Here is a 14002-nt window from a genome sequence, read left to right as displayed (position 1 = left end):
GAGAAACCATTTCCTCCTCCTCAATGGCGTCTGACTCCGCCCTACGATTGTGTGGCAATGCTGCGTAGGTGAACTTTATTCCTCCTTTGTTGACTGAGCGCTTTCGTTAAATTTGAATAGAACGCGCTCGGGTTACACATCTGCAGTTCCGCAAAATAATGCGGATCCAATCCTTAGCAGAAGGAAAGGGGGAAGGGGACGTTCATATGTTACTACAGTTAAACGGCAGCCATCTGAGGGTGTTTACATGACGCCCATCTCGCAGGAAAAGGACCGTTTTGGAAAGGTTGAAACAAGACGCATTCACACGGACCTGAACTATGAACGCTGTAATATGCATACCAGACCAGTAACTGGCGTCTCACACACTAAGCACTTAATTGTCCTTTTGTGTTTTATCAAACTAGTCTTCCAAATTACATCCATCAGCGTAAATGAAGGGGTTTAAATTTTGACGTGTGGAAATACATCATAGGAAATAGAAACACAATTGGGGAGTGTTCCACCAAAAAAAAAAAACACACATATAGTACGTGGAAAATTCATACACGGAACTCCGTGTATGAATTTTACACATATATGTGTTGGTTTTCTTCAGGTTCACTGAAGACTATAGGTGTGAATATCAGTATTGATGGTTATCCATGTGAATGTGACTAGCTAGCAACACCACCCCTTTCGCACTGCAATTGTTTTTTGTTGTATTCACCGCTGGGAAGGGTCACGGTGTTGCAGTTATGACTAGTGCTTATCTGCGTGCGAATAGTTATGCATTCGTGTCCGTGTGCATCTGTGTGTACGAGCGTGTGAGATAGGATCAGAGAGAGAAAGGTTATAATGGTTGTGTGAAAACAAGAAATGTTGTGTAGTTACTCACTGCAGGCTGGAAAAGGTGTGCGAGTTTACAATGTTGACATTGAAATGGTAGACCTTAGCGGGTTGGCCGCTTGAGCAGCAGATCTTGGGTCAAAATAGGTTTAGCGTGTTTTTTATTCCCTCCCCAATACAATATATTGATCACGGCATACTTGCTACATCACAATATCACTGCCATTCTTACCAAAATACCACAACAACGTAGTGTGCGATTACCATGATTACCATTCCTACTTAGCGGTTAAGGAAATGTCTAGCATTTTTGTTGTTACATAGGTCAACACATGTAACCATTTTCAGATGGTAACGCGAAAAGGCCCCAATACCTAGTCATGTGATTGAATGGGTAAAATGACAGTTGTCGTTGTTTTTCAGTCTTGCGTAAACACCGTCGAAACCAGTGTGACGACTATGCTGAGCGAGCCTGTTACGCACCGCGTAGTCCAATGACCCCACAAAGTCAGATCGCCAAGATAAGACACGCCCATCTCAACATAACCTTTGGAACTTTGGCTTGTCTGTCCTTGTTATTCGTTTTACAAACTCACCTTGTCTCTATCCATCATTGGCACACTTGCCGTCGTTACCGGCGAGTACAAACAAGCTGAGTTTATATCACCCTGGGCTTATCGGGGCCCTTCAAGGGCACCGAACTTTCCCACAGCGCTCCCTCCGCTCCCCAACCATCCCCTCGGGACGCAACTGTTGCGTCAAGGCCTCTTATTTATTCCATGTGCTTCCCACAGGATGACAATAACAGCACGTGCGCTCGGCTCGCACCGGTGACTAAAGCGTACGCTATGTGCTAGGATAACGACTGCACGACGTATGACAACATGTACTGTAGCTCTGTGCAGCTCAACCGGTTTGTCATAAACAAGCCCACGACATGAGCTGATGCGACCTTAGCGCTGACGCAAACATGACTCAAGTCTTCAGAGTGCAGTCGCTGAAATATTTTTCTTGGAATTCAAACATGTCCACACTTGATCATAATTGCAGTACAGAACTAGGCCTTTGTGAAATGTCATGTTTGCAAAACGTGATTAAGATTGTGTTAATCTACTAGGTGTAGTGAAAATACACAATACATGTATTATTTATTTATTTAGAATGACACGTAAGGACAATAACGTTATATCCCTCAGTCTAAGATTAGATTTTCCAAATGATTCAACACTTAAACCGTCTGCAATAGAATTTGAGTAGAAATTCTTCTTTCTCCTCCTGTATGCTTCATAAGGTATCCTGGTCCCATTTTGAATGCACACTAAACTTAACATACTGTATTTTCCGGACTATAAGGCGCACCTAAAAACCTAAAAAATTTTCAAAAGCTGACAGTGTGCCTTATAGTCCGGTGCACCTTAAATATGGACCAAATTCCTAAATTTAAACTGGCCCGAAGCATTGTGTCATGAAATCAATCATAAGTGGCCCGCTGAAGACTATGAATCATGAATCAAAAAGACTATGGATCATTATTTTGTGATTATAAAGTAATTTGTTGCGTCTGAAGTTGAAATAGAAAAGATTGATTTGGATTAAAAATCTGAAATGATGCATTAATGGTGCGCCTTATAGTCCAGTGCGCCTTATATAAGGACAAAGTTTTAAAATGGGCCATTCATTGAAGGTGCGCCTTATAGTCCGGTGCGTCTTATAGTCCGGAAAATATGGTACTTGGTTTCACACCCGCTATATGTTTGTCAGAAAACTAGCTTAACAAGCAATTAGAATGTTCTTAACTTATTCCATTGCTTATGCTGTTTGTGGAGGACAAAATCTAGTTTTCTACTATGTACATAATTGATTTTTTTTTTTATGCAAAGCTTGCAACAAGAGTATGATTACGTAAATTGCATGAGGATAGATTTAATAATAGGCCATGGTTTCGCCCCCCACCCCCATGTTTAAACTTATCATGAATGTCCTTGAAATCAGACACAAACAGATGTGCTTGTCATTCCAACATTTTCCATCTCAGCGAGCTATTTCCGAAAACGAGCCTCTGAAGTGGTGGAAAGATTCTGTGCCCAGTTGCCCAGACAGTGTGGTTAAAGGGGCTTTTATCACACAGACAGGGCTGAGGGAGGAGGGGGGTGGGGGGGACACAAACACTCATCTGCTGCCTTTCCAGCTTTCCCATCCGATGTGTGTGCGGGGGTAGGAGGCCGACTGTGACAGGCAACGCTACCCAGCCACTCAAGACACCCACCAGGCTCGCAAAACCGCAGGCAGATAATGAATGGCACACCATGATGACAACTTGCACTTTTATGGAAAGGGGAGGAAGGACATCTCTGGCACAGGCACTCGCTGTGCGCCATGATGAAACCACCTCCATAAAGCAGACAATCACACAGAGGGCACTCGTGTATGGGAGTTATGACCAGGACCAAAAAAGGCATCTTTCCAAGTGGATGATTGAAACCTCACCAGTCACTTTCATCATTTAGCCACAGTTTTACTCCGTATTTATTGGAACTAGCCTTTTTATGAATGAAATATTTCACGCTCTCAATTAATTAGCTAGGTGTTGGCCTGACCAGAGCTACTCAAACACAAATTTCAAATGGCCACAAAGTATTTTTCCCTATGGATTTTATTTATTGAGGTAGTTTTTGCCACTTTATGGCCTTATTCTGAAAAACACCAAACTAAGGTAGTGGCTTACCACTGACATAGTGACCAATTCATTGAAACGCAACGAATCAATGTCAAGTAAAACTCTAATTCGAAGGCCTTCAGGTGCAACATGTAATGGGTATTTTTAAAAAGGCACTCGCAGTACTCTCTATTCATTATTTCATTGACGTACATAGCCGAACAAAAGTCAGGACACGCTATATTCCACCGCACGAGTCGCACCCTCTGCAGGTATGCTACTCGAGAGCATCACTGCATAAGCACAATTAAACCAATTGAACAGGACAACTTAAAAGTACAAATGAAGACAAAATTAATAAATGTTAAAGGAACATTTACCCAAATGAGGACTAATGTTGAAGTCTTTACAACAGACTGTAGTGTGTATCGTTGGCATGGAGACTAATGCAAGAATACGTGTGCAGACCCAACCAAAACAAAGCTTGCGGGAATAACAGTTCGGAGGCCACAACCAAGCGGCGAGCGGGGCGGATGCGGCCTATTGAACTTCAATTCTTTACCATTCCTTTACTTTTCCATGCTTGTGAGGTCCTTAGAGACTCTTTTGTGATGAAGGGATATATAAATAAACTTGACTTGACTTCCAAAGTTTAGTTTCCTGCCCCCCTGTGCACAAAGCAAGGTCCTTAAAGACATGCTGAGAGGAGTCAGACGTGGAGGAATTTCGCCTCAATTTCAACGAACCACCTTTAGATTGAATTACAGACACAGAAGTTAGAACAGTTCCCTATGTATGGTTCGCATATTTGGATACTGTGTATAATTAGGCATACAAACAAATAATGCTATGTGACTGGCCTCGAGAGCCGGATAACAGTAAAGAAAGCGTCTTCCAAATTTGTGACAGCAACTTGATTTATGTTTGACTTTGTCTCAATGTCATTTCGTCCTGACACTAACTTGACGTCAGCAAACTGTCATCTACAATCCGAATCAGTTTATCCTCAAAAGATTTATAAAAAATATACTTATTGCATTATTAATTTTAACATAAATTTAATTGGCCAACTGATGGTAGCCCCACAATCTTATTTACATACAGTCAGACCTTCGAGGAACATTTTACACATGAGCTCTATCCCCTCATTTCCTTTCATCTTCTCCCAACCCTGAAATACCCTCCAAATAAAAAATGTCATAAATATGCATGTCCACGCATATTTTTATGTTTTATTTACCAGGGGTTTATGCAACTGTTTGGTTAAGCAAATGAATACATGCAAAGGAGCTCGCACAAATCACGAGGGTCCTCCAGCTAATAACAGTAAAGGACAGTGGGAATGTCAAAACATTAAAAAAAAAAACACGCGCGCTCACACAAACAGCTGTGAATAAATGCAAAGCTTGGCACCGGAAAACGAGCAATTTAGGCATGCTATCTACCTTGCCAAGGATGTCAAGCACCATATTCGAGTGACTGCTTAGCGGCTCAAAAATAGACCTAATAATAAGCCTGCATTGGAAAACTTTGTTTTTGGCTCAGAGGAAGCATGAAAAGCATTTTTTTTTCATTCGAGTAGAAAATAAATAGTCTTTTGGGGCCATTTTTTTAAATAGCTGTTTTAGATTACAGGGATATTTGTTCACCAAGTCGTAACAAAAGGGCCACATTATTTAGCTACAGTGCTGCCATTTTGTGACAGCAAAAACCTCAATGCTAAAGTTGTCTTTTAAAGGTAAACAAATGGCGGTGAAGGTGACGTTATTTGTTGCGGGAGCTGACGCAAAGCAGCCAGTAGTGGATTGAACAACAAGAAGCCAGGGGCAAGGGAAGGGGCGTTCACGAATTCTATTTGTGACTGAAAATATTCGGGGGGTTTCCGCAAGACAGGAAATGATGCTGTTGGCTCACAAAGTAAGCAAGCTTCCAGAAGGCAACAGAAGGTCTTCCTGTACCTGCTTACCACGAGTGCATGTGCACTTCAGCCGCATACTTGAAAGCATGTATGAAAATGGATGTGAGTGGAACGTTCACTTGGATTTTTTTCCCCCTCTGAGGACTTGTAAAATGTACCCAGTGGCCCGCCTCCTGACTAGGCTAGCAGATTAAAGGGGATGTATTGCCGCCTTGTTTTTTTTCTAAATGGATACACATGTGGCACATCTGTGTCCAAGCCTGACTCATTACTCACTTTTTTTTTTTTAATGTTCCATTCTCCGCAGCCATGGCAACAACTGCATGTTTGGCAGCAGGCTTTTGAAGGCAGTGGAAAAAGAGAGAGAGAGCCTTGGGAGGCAGCATAAAGAGAGAGAGGGAGGGAGGAGGGGAGGGAGGGAGGGAGGGGAGGCAGGCGGGTAGGGCGAGCAGGCTCTCTCAGTAGTTGGCCTACATCCAGTGTAATCATGCCATGGAGCCCAAATGAGGCCTTTGGCAGCACACCAGGTTTCTGAGAACAAAGATGTGAGCTTCTAATGTTGGCGGTGGGGCCTGCTTGGCATCCTTTGCCATTTCCCAGCAGCCCTTGCCTTGGCCGACTGCCAGGAATGCCCCCCCCCTTCCCCTCGGCACACACGCCCCTCCTTCATCCCTTTTCCACCCACCACCACACCACGCCCCACCTCCTGCAGGGACTGCAAAGAGGATCAGAATAAAGAGGAAGACTTGTTTTTCACTCCGTGCCTCTTGCTCCAGCCCAATGACATCACCTCTGCAGCCCCCAGATTCCACTCGACCGGCACATTTTTCCTTCCCTTTTGCCGACGGACCCTCCATTTTATGTGAATTCCTCCATTTTATACAGTCGGTCACGTGCGCCAGTGCGTTTTACTTGGTTATATCTAGAATCCAAACTAGAGGAATCTCCCTATTATCACATGTGACTTGACCTGAAAATATTTCAGGGCAGGTCTAGCTGGGGAATTTTAGAAAACTTTGGTGTTTAAGATATCGATTAATTAGACTGCTGAAAACAAAGCACAAATAAATACGCGTTTAACTTGTTCTGTTACTGCACTCATAATTCAAAGAACTTGTATCTCAAATTACCTTTAGCTTTTGAAATATTCTGTGCCACCCGCCCACATAAAAATGCACTAAAGAGTGTTGTAATGTGTTTTACAATTAGAAAAATACCACTTTGTAATACTGTACTTTATACTTTCTCTATAAAAACATAATATAATTAAATAATTTAAGGATATGACTATTAAATGTGTTTCGTAGCAAAACGTTGTTTTATAGCATTTTGTTTGAATTCAATGGACATAGTGCATTTTGGAACAGACCCTATACTGAAAGCCAAGTAGTTGTTTTAAACACACTATGTGTCATTGTCTTTGTTTTATATTTAGTTTGATAGTAAACTTCAACTGGGCGTAGCAAAAAAAAAAACAGCTTGAAGCCTCTTTTTCAAAGGATCATTCACTGTCTGGCAAACTGCTGATGTTGTCAAGTGAGCTAAGTTGAGTTCACTGCCACCATACAGCGCTTGTATTGTTGATGGCAAATTAAAAAAAATGGGGCAGAAAAAATGTCTCATCTCATAAAATTCAGGTCACTCATCATATTATTTACATTTTTAAAGCGGGATAATCCCCCCAAAAACTGTGACACTGAAGGTGACTGTTATATGGTAGCCTGCAAATTTCCAATATGCCAGAATTTTGCAGCAGTAAACAAGATGCAATTGAAAATTCACTTTATTGTTATCCAAAAAGGGCTCCAAAATGTATCTTAGCTCTAATTGTTTCACAATGGGGGCTAAAAAAAAGTACGTGAGAGGAATCACAGATCAATACACAATAATATGAGACATACTGTATCAATGATACACTGGTCTTGCCCCCCCCCAATATGGCCTCACACCGTCCTGTTCTAACCTCCTTTTATGTCTGTGTAACATTTCATAGTTTGGTGCTCGCCTCAGCAGCTAAACACGTTATATAACACAAGGGTGGTGGTGGGGGGAGCAAAACAAATGAAAAAAAAAAAAACTGAAAACATCTTGTGTGCTCCACTTTTACGGCAGAAAACTTCAGAGAGAATATAAAATGATTCTCTCCCATGAATAAAAGATTGTCGTTCTAATATTCAACAGAGTGGGGAAGTGCAAGAGTACAAAAATAATGTCATCTCATCAGGCGTGCGATGCTGTCACATGCCGGGTATTCCCCGGTCGTCACTCTCATTGGCGGTTTCATGTCTCATTTTCCATACTGCTGAAAAGCAGCATTCTGCAGCCACTCCATCTGCTTGAGCGGCTCCACTGAAACTAGACAGCAGCCAGCCGGGTCACACGCTGCTGATTTTTACTGTATACACGCTGCATTTTGCCACTCCAGCCATCTGTGCATGTCTGGCTTCCTCATTGTCGGAACAACAACCCTCATTCCATTTCTGCTTTCGCTCTGCAGCCACTGCAGCATTTTTTTTTACATCAATGGGTCTTTCAAATTTTGATGATTTGAGATTTAATAGAACCCCGGCACTCGTACATTTGCTAGCTAGCTATTTGCTAGTACAAATGTTTTCTCGAGGTCTCCGAGAATCAGGCGACTGTTTCCCACCCATCTTAAAGGAAGATTTGTTTATTTACCCGTTGCCCCCTCCTCCCTTTGCAGTCATTTCCTAACTATGTCATAAAGCCCAACAACACTTCCTACTGTTGTTCGCCCAACAAGGACTCCATTTGAGATAATGTGAGGATGAGGAAACGTTGTTTCGACTGTAGGTTACCATCAGAAATAACTCGCCGACTCCCTGCAGGGACTAGAACTGTGCACGGGTTAGGGTTCATTCACATGTTGGCGTCTTCACAAATGCAATCATCTAAGATCATGTGGTAAGAGCATAATTATAGTGCGACATAACTTCTTGATTTGGTTGGTGGAGAGCCTTTGAAGGAAGCCAGCGTGCATGATTCACAGATCCAGGCTTCTGGCCAAATGGCCTCACGTCCCATACATGGGTGAGGCGGATGAGGGTATGTGACTAAACATCTTGCTTCCTTTTTTCCAACGTCACATGGACTTGCACGAACACATCCTGCTTTGTGTCTGCAGGTTTCAGACGCATTGCCTCACCCAAAGCCCGAGGCAAAAAGCTGCAATGAGTTGGAATGAGTGCAGATGAGAGGGAGGAATCTCAACTACTGAGACGCTCCTCCGTTTCAAACCTGCACTTTTACTTGAGGGGATTTTGGCACAGTTGCACTATGCGACGACATGTCTGATACCCCCCACCCCCCTTCCACTGAGTAAAACCACTAACAGTGCAATGAATCACCTAGCTTGATCGCTGCGACCAATATTCAGATATTCTTGTAGTCGTGTGAACGTCTGATTCATGCTAATCTCATTGAGTGAGTGCTTGTTTTGAAATGTGGGCACAAGGACGGCTCTGTGCGCCAAACGACATTATTAAGAAGATTATCATTTTGCACTTTATTCTTATGCAAAGCAGAGTGGGTGGTGCTGTTGTACTGGATCACATTAGTGCTTTTAAGGAGGTGAGTGTGTTTTAAACGGCATTGGAGTTAACAACAGTCTGGAAATCCCCACCTCGTGACACAAGAGCTTCCTGGTTAATGGCTAATGGAAGCTCCTTTCCCCCTTCTCTTATCTCCGCATGGGCAGCAGAAGCTGTGAGCACGTGTTGAGCATATGCATGCCAAAATGTAGAAAATTCTCTGTTCGTTATGCGTGTCACATTTATTTATGGGTAGGGGGGGGGGGATAGTCTTTCTTGGGGCTTAACCCACCTCATTCACCGCACAGCGGCGAGTAGTAGTAGTAGCGGCAGCAGCACATGGTGGCGTAGAGGCGCTTCGCGTGAAGAAAAACAAGCTTAAACTCAGCCCAGAAGCGGATAAAGCTCTGAAAATAGGACAAAGCAGCAGTCAACTGGAGGAGCTGGAGAGCCGCGCTCTGCCGAGTGTGTGCGAGTGTTATTTTCCATCCCCTGGCGCTCCGTTGCTCGGCTGCAGCCGCATTTTTTGCACAATTTTGCAGACCTGCTGGAAAAGAAGGGATTGACTCACAAATATGATCGCACGGCGCGGGTAAATGCTTATTTGTTTTTGTTGTCTTGTGAAATGGTTTGTAAAAAGGGCAGGGTGCGTGGCAAGAGGCTGCGGTAAAGTAGGGGGAGAGGGGAGCGCGCGTGTGGAGGGGGTTCTGTCGAAGAAATCAAGTCAATAGAAGTGGAAGCGGGCGTGGTGACGTCACTGGTCCACATTGAGCCAGTAGTACATTGAGTCAGCGGCGCTAGATAGACGAGCGCCCGACTAAAGTACACACCGACATGAACTTCTCCCTGTGAAACTCCACCGTCGTCACTCGCTCAGCCGGGAAAGGACCACTTTTCGGCTGCTTTTTGGCCGCACGGAACTTGCTTTTTAACCGCGTTCCAAAGGGGTGGGGGGGAAAGAGAGTGAGGAGAGGAAGAAGAGCACATTTAGGGTTTGTTTTCAGGGGGTCGACGACGAGCGCCATGTCGTCCGCGGCGGTCGCTGCTTCTTCCAGGAGGCAGTCATGTTATTTGTGCGACCTGCCCCGCATGCCCTGGGCCATGATTTGGGATTTTACCGAACCCGTGTGCAGGGGATGTGTTAACTACGAGGGAGCGGACCGCATCGAGTTTGTCATCGAGACGGCCCGCCAGCTGAAGCGGGCTCACGGCTTCCAGGAGGGCAGGTCTCCCGGCCCCGTCAAGTCGCAGCTCTCCGGGAAGGAGATCCAGGCGATCAACCACGCCGCGGCGGCGGGGGACCCGGGCTCGCGGCCGCCGCAGCCGCTGGATCGCTACCCTCTCTCCTCCGAGCGACCCCCCAGGCTGGGTTCTGAGTACCAGTCTGGACGTCAGGCGAACGGCATCCCCGTCCCCAATGGATTTCCTAAGCCTGACGAGCCGCCGGAGCTGAACCGCCAGAGTCCCAACCCGCGCAGGAATAGCGCGGTGCCCCCGAATCTTGTGCCTTTGGTGAACGGGAGCATGGCGCCCGTGCACGCTGTCAACGGCAGACCGGGACAGATGGGACTTTCCTCCGCTCTGGCGGCAGGTAGTCCCGCCGAGCTGGGCAAGAGACCCGCCTCGGTGTCCAGCAGCGAGCACGAGCGCGACGGCAAGGAGAAGCACCGACCCGACAGCCTGACGCCGGAGATCTCGGACGGCCACAAAGGCAGAGGGGAGCCCGACTGGATGGGCAAGGGCAAGACGGTGCGGGACCTCATGGCTCTGCACACGTTCGACAGCCGCTTCAAGAAGGACCATGCGGCCATGCAACAAAGGGCCATGGGCTATGATGGCAGCGCCTCGGCTTCCAAGTCAGGTAGGCAGTAGCAGCACGTTTATTTTGTTTGTTTGATGTTATTATTATTATTTTTAAATAATAACTAGAATACCCTGCCATGGTGTTTTATCTGTACCATGTGACCCCTCGCTATATACACACACACACACACACAAAGGTAATGTTTTTTGCAGCCTGTAATGCCGCCACATACATGTTTTCCACTGGCTGTACATGTGCCCTTGTCTGAGCAACTCATCCACGCTCTCTGTTTAACCCTTTCCCACCTCCAGACAGAGGAAAACACCCCCGCAGCATGAAGAGAAAAGCGTCACCTGAACCCGAGAGCGAGGGCACGGCCGCCAAGCTCAACGGAGAGGCGCAGCAGTGGTTACCTCCGCCTTCCGACGGACTCAAAATGCCACCGGTCCCCCCTCCGAGCTTCGCCAACCCCCCTTCCACGATATCCCCCCACTCCCGCACCACCCCGCCGGAGGCAGCCCAGAACGGCCAGTCCCCCATGGCGGCACTCATCATGGCGGCAGACAATGCGGGCGGGAACAGCTCCCCCAAGGACGCCAACCAGGTCCACTCCACCACCCGCAGGAACAGCAGCAGTCCCCTCTCGCCCTCCTCCATGAGTCAGAGGAGGCTGGCGCAGAGAGATGCATCAGGTGCAGGTACCCCCCACGTGCCAGGCATGGACCAAGTGCACCCCCAAAGCATTCCGGACTCCTCGGTGCCGGGCAGCATACCCCTGTGCTGCACGCTGTGCCACGAGCGTTTAGAGGACACCCACTTTGTTCAGTGCCCGTCTGTGCCCTCTCACAAGTTCTGCTTCCCCTGCTCGAGGGAGAGCATAAAGCAGCAAGGCGCCACGGGTGAAGTGTACTGTCCGAGCGGGGAGAAGTGTCCCCTGGTGGGCTCCAACGTACCGTGGGCTTTCATGCAGGGGGAAATTGCCACCATCCTGGCAGGAGACGTCAAAGTAAAAAAGGAGAGGGACCCTTGATTTGGTTCCAAGCCGAGAAAACGAGTATAAATATATAAATATCACATACATACCATTCAAACAAACTAACGGACTTGTACATATTGGACCCAAGGGAAGAGTATACTTCGTAAACATGGTTGTATAATTTTTGATTTTTGAATACATTGTGTTTCTATATTTTTGAAGATAAAGGTATGTACTCATTATAATGGACTACGTTCCTCTTTGTTGATGTTTAACACAATTCTCGATGTACTTCTAGGTCTGGTGGCAGTTCCTGTTTAACGTAGAATGTGACTAATGCTACTCTACGAGCACTTGGCAAAACTGAAATGCTTTTAGCTGTACTTGTATGCACTTGTTTAAAAATTGCCAAATACAATTTCTTGATCTTGTATGAACTGATTGTCTGAGCTTGCTTCATTCGAGTGGTTAAGGGGCGCCGGGCTGCGGACGTGCGCGGAAGGCAGGGCTCCTTTCTGCTTGTTGTGACGCCTCAGGAGGACGTAAGTGGGCTAGCAGGCAGCACAAAGGCACCCCTGTCTCTGCGCACATGACTCGTAAAAAATGAAAGCGCGCTTGGTAATAACAGGCTCATTGCCCCTCAACCCCCCCTCACCCCCAAATTGCTTCCATTTGCGCAGCGTTGTGACTGACTGCTGCCTACTGAAATATGTGCCGAGTCATGTTCACTCAGATGGAATCTGTTGAGTCAGTTCATGTGGGAACGTGCACCATTATCAGCGCCACCATGATGTGGCAATGAAAGTTACGCTATGAATCACTCTGATCTGCATCTGAATCCGTCACAAGAGTTGCAGCTTGTATGCAGGTTGGGCCAGACATCATCATTTTTGTTTTGTTCCTATCGCAAGTGGCCAATAAAAACATCAGTGCAGACTGCAAGCATGAATTGGGCTGCATTTGTAGCGCAGCAAAACATATTTCCCACATTGGGTCATTCTGACAACACGCTGACTGCAGGGCTCAGCCCTCATAAGAGCAGAAATCTACAAGAGTAGGCAGTGTGTGCTCCCACATACGGAGTGCACGCTCACGTGCACATGTGGCAGAATCTCAAAAGAGGTGCCGTAAAGTGTAAACGGCAGGTCGCCGTGTGTGATGTCAACGGGGCGTCTCGACCCGTCCCTGCAAAGTGCGAGCTGCTCATGCCGTCGTTAAATGACAAAAGGCAGTTAGTGTGCCTTCAAACGACAAGCGGTGTTGACGCCGCGTACAGACAAAGAAGTCTCACTCGCATGTAGCTGACGCTGCAGCAAACAGACATTCTTGCTCGCAGGGCTGGGTGGGGGTGCTGCAAGTGTTGATGTAGTAGGTAGTTGCGTAATTATTTGAGACACAATCTGCTTCCTGCTCAGGTTTTGTTGAGCTGTCAGTTGCAGGGCTAAAACATGTTGCAACGGTGTGCCAACGAATGCAGTTCTATTCTTGACTCCTTCAGGATTCATCGAAATGTTTTCCTCCATGATCATATATGCTGTCCTAGCAAACTAAGTACAAAAGTTGATTGAATCTAACATGTCCTATTAACCTGAACCACAAAAAAGAAGATAAAATCTTTTATGATATTCGTCTTTCAATACGTGCCATTTCAAAGACCGTCGTTTGTTTATAACCTCTTTCCGTTTACTGGTGTTCTTATCAGCCGCTTATCACTTGGACTTTAAAACCAGAAACGCAGCCTAGTTTGATAAAGGTCAGCGCTGCAGTTAGTCACACTCGCGCCATCTACCAGTCAATGTGCACTTTATTTTATGAATCAGGACTTTGACCCACTTGTGCTTCATAATGGAATGGCCGTCAAGATTAGCAATGTGCGTGCACGCGGTGGCTTGTGCACTAGCACACAAAGGAACATTTGTATGCACTGCCATAAAGTGTTATCGCAACTGGACCGATGTGTGTTCGTTCACTAAAATAGCATGCGCTGCCACAAATACGGCGGTAATGTCTGTGCCCCCCAAAAAAATGGTGCACTGGTGGTTGTATTGGGGCTAGTGAAATGGGTTCACAGCAGATGCGAGGGTGATTCATAAGCGGAGACAAGTTAGCAAACAGTCACCAAAAAACATATTAAACTATTATGATGTTGCTTTTGTTGATACTACCGAGGCATGCTGGGACGCTTTTGAGTTAATGTCTCTCTTGCCTTCATTTGGTTTTGTGTTACTTACCTTCAGGGAATTTTTCGTTAATGTTTAATCTGCCGATG

At 46.0% G+C, this 14002-nt stretch overlaps 1 protein-coding gene across 1 annotated transcript; it reads left to right on the top strand.

The window, feature by feature from the left end:
• Positions 1-9238: 9238 nt before the first annotated feature.
• Positions 9239-12170, top strand: irf2bp2a (interferon regulatory factor 2 binding protein 2a). The gene is made up of 2 exons (XM_088385283.1): positions 9239-10814; positions 11069-12170. Exons 1-2 carry the CDS (start codon positions 9977-9979, stop codon positions 11785-11787), a joined length of 1557 nt encoding a protein of 518 aa, XP_088241409.1. The 5' UTR covers positions 9239-9976; the 3' UTR covers positions 11788-12170.
• The last annotated feature ends 1832 nt before the right edge of the window (positions 12171-14002 follow it).

This window comes from Syngnathus floridae, chromosome 9 (assembly GCF_059516105.1).
Source record: "Syngnathus floridae isolate MCC-2025c chromosome 9, RoL_Sflo_1.0, whole genome shotgun sequence".
Taxonomy (NCBI): domain Eukaryota; kingdom Metazoa; phylum Chordata; class Actinopteri; order Syngnathiformes; family Syngnathidae; genus Syngnathus; species Syngnathus floridae.
The sequence above is the reverse complement of the archived record's forward strand: the minus strand, read 5'-3'. Positions and strand labels throughout refer to the sequence as shown.

Coding starts and splice junctions, on each gene's coding strand:
- irf2bp2a (XM_088385283.1), top strand. CDS start 9,977: ATGTCGTCCGCGGCGGTCGCTGCTTCTTCCAGGAGGCAGTCATGTTAT. Junction 10,815..11,068: donor CGCCTCGGCTTCCAAGTCAG/GTAGGCAGTAGC, acceptor TCCCACCTCCAG/ACAGAGGAAAACACCCCCGC.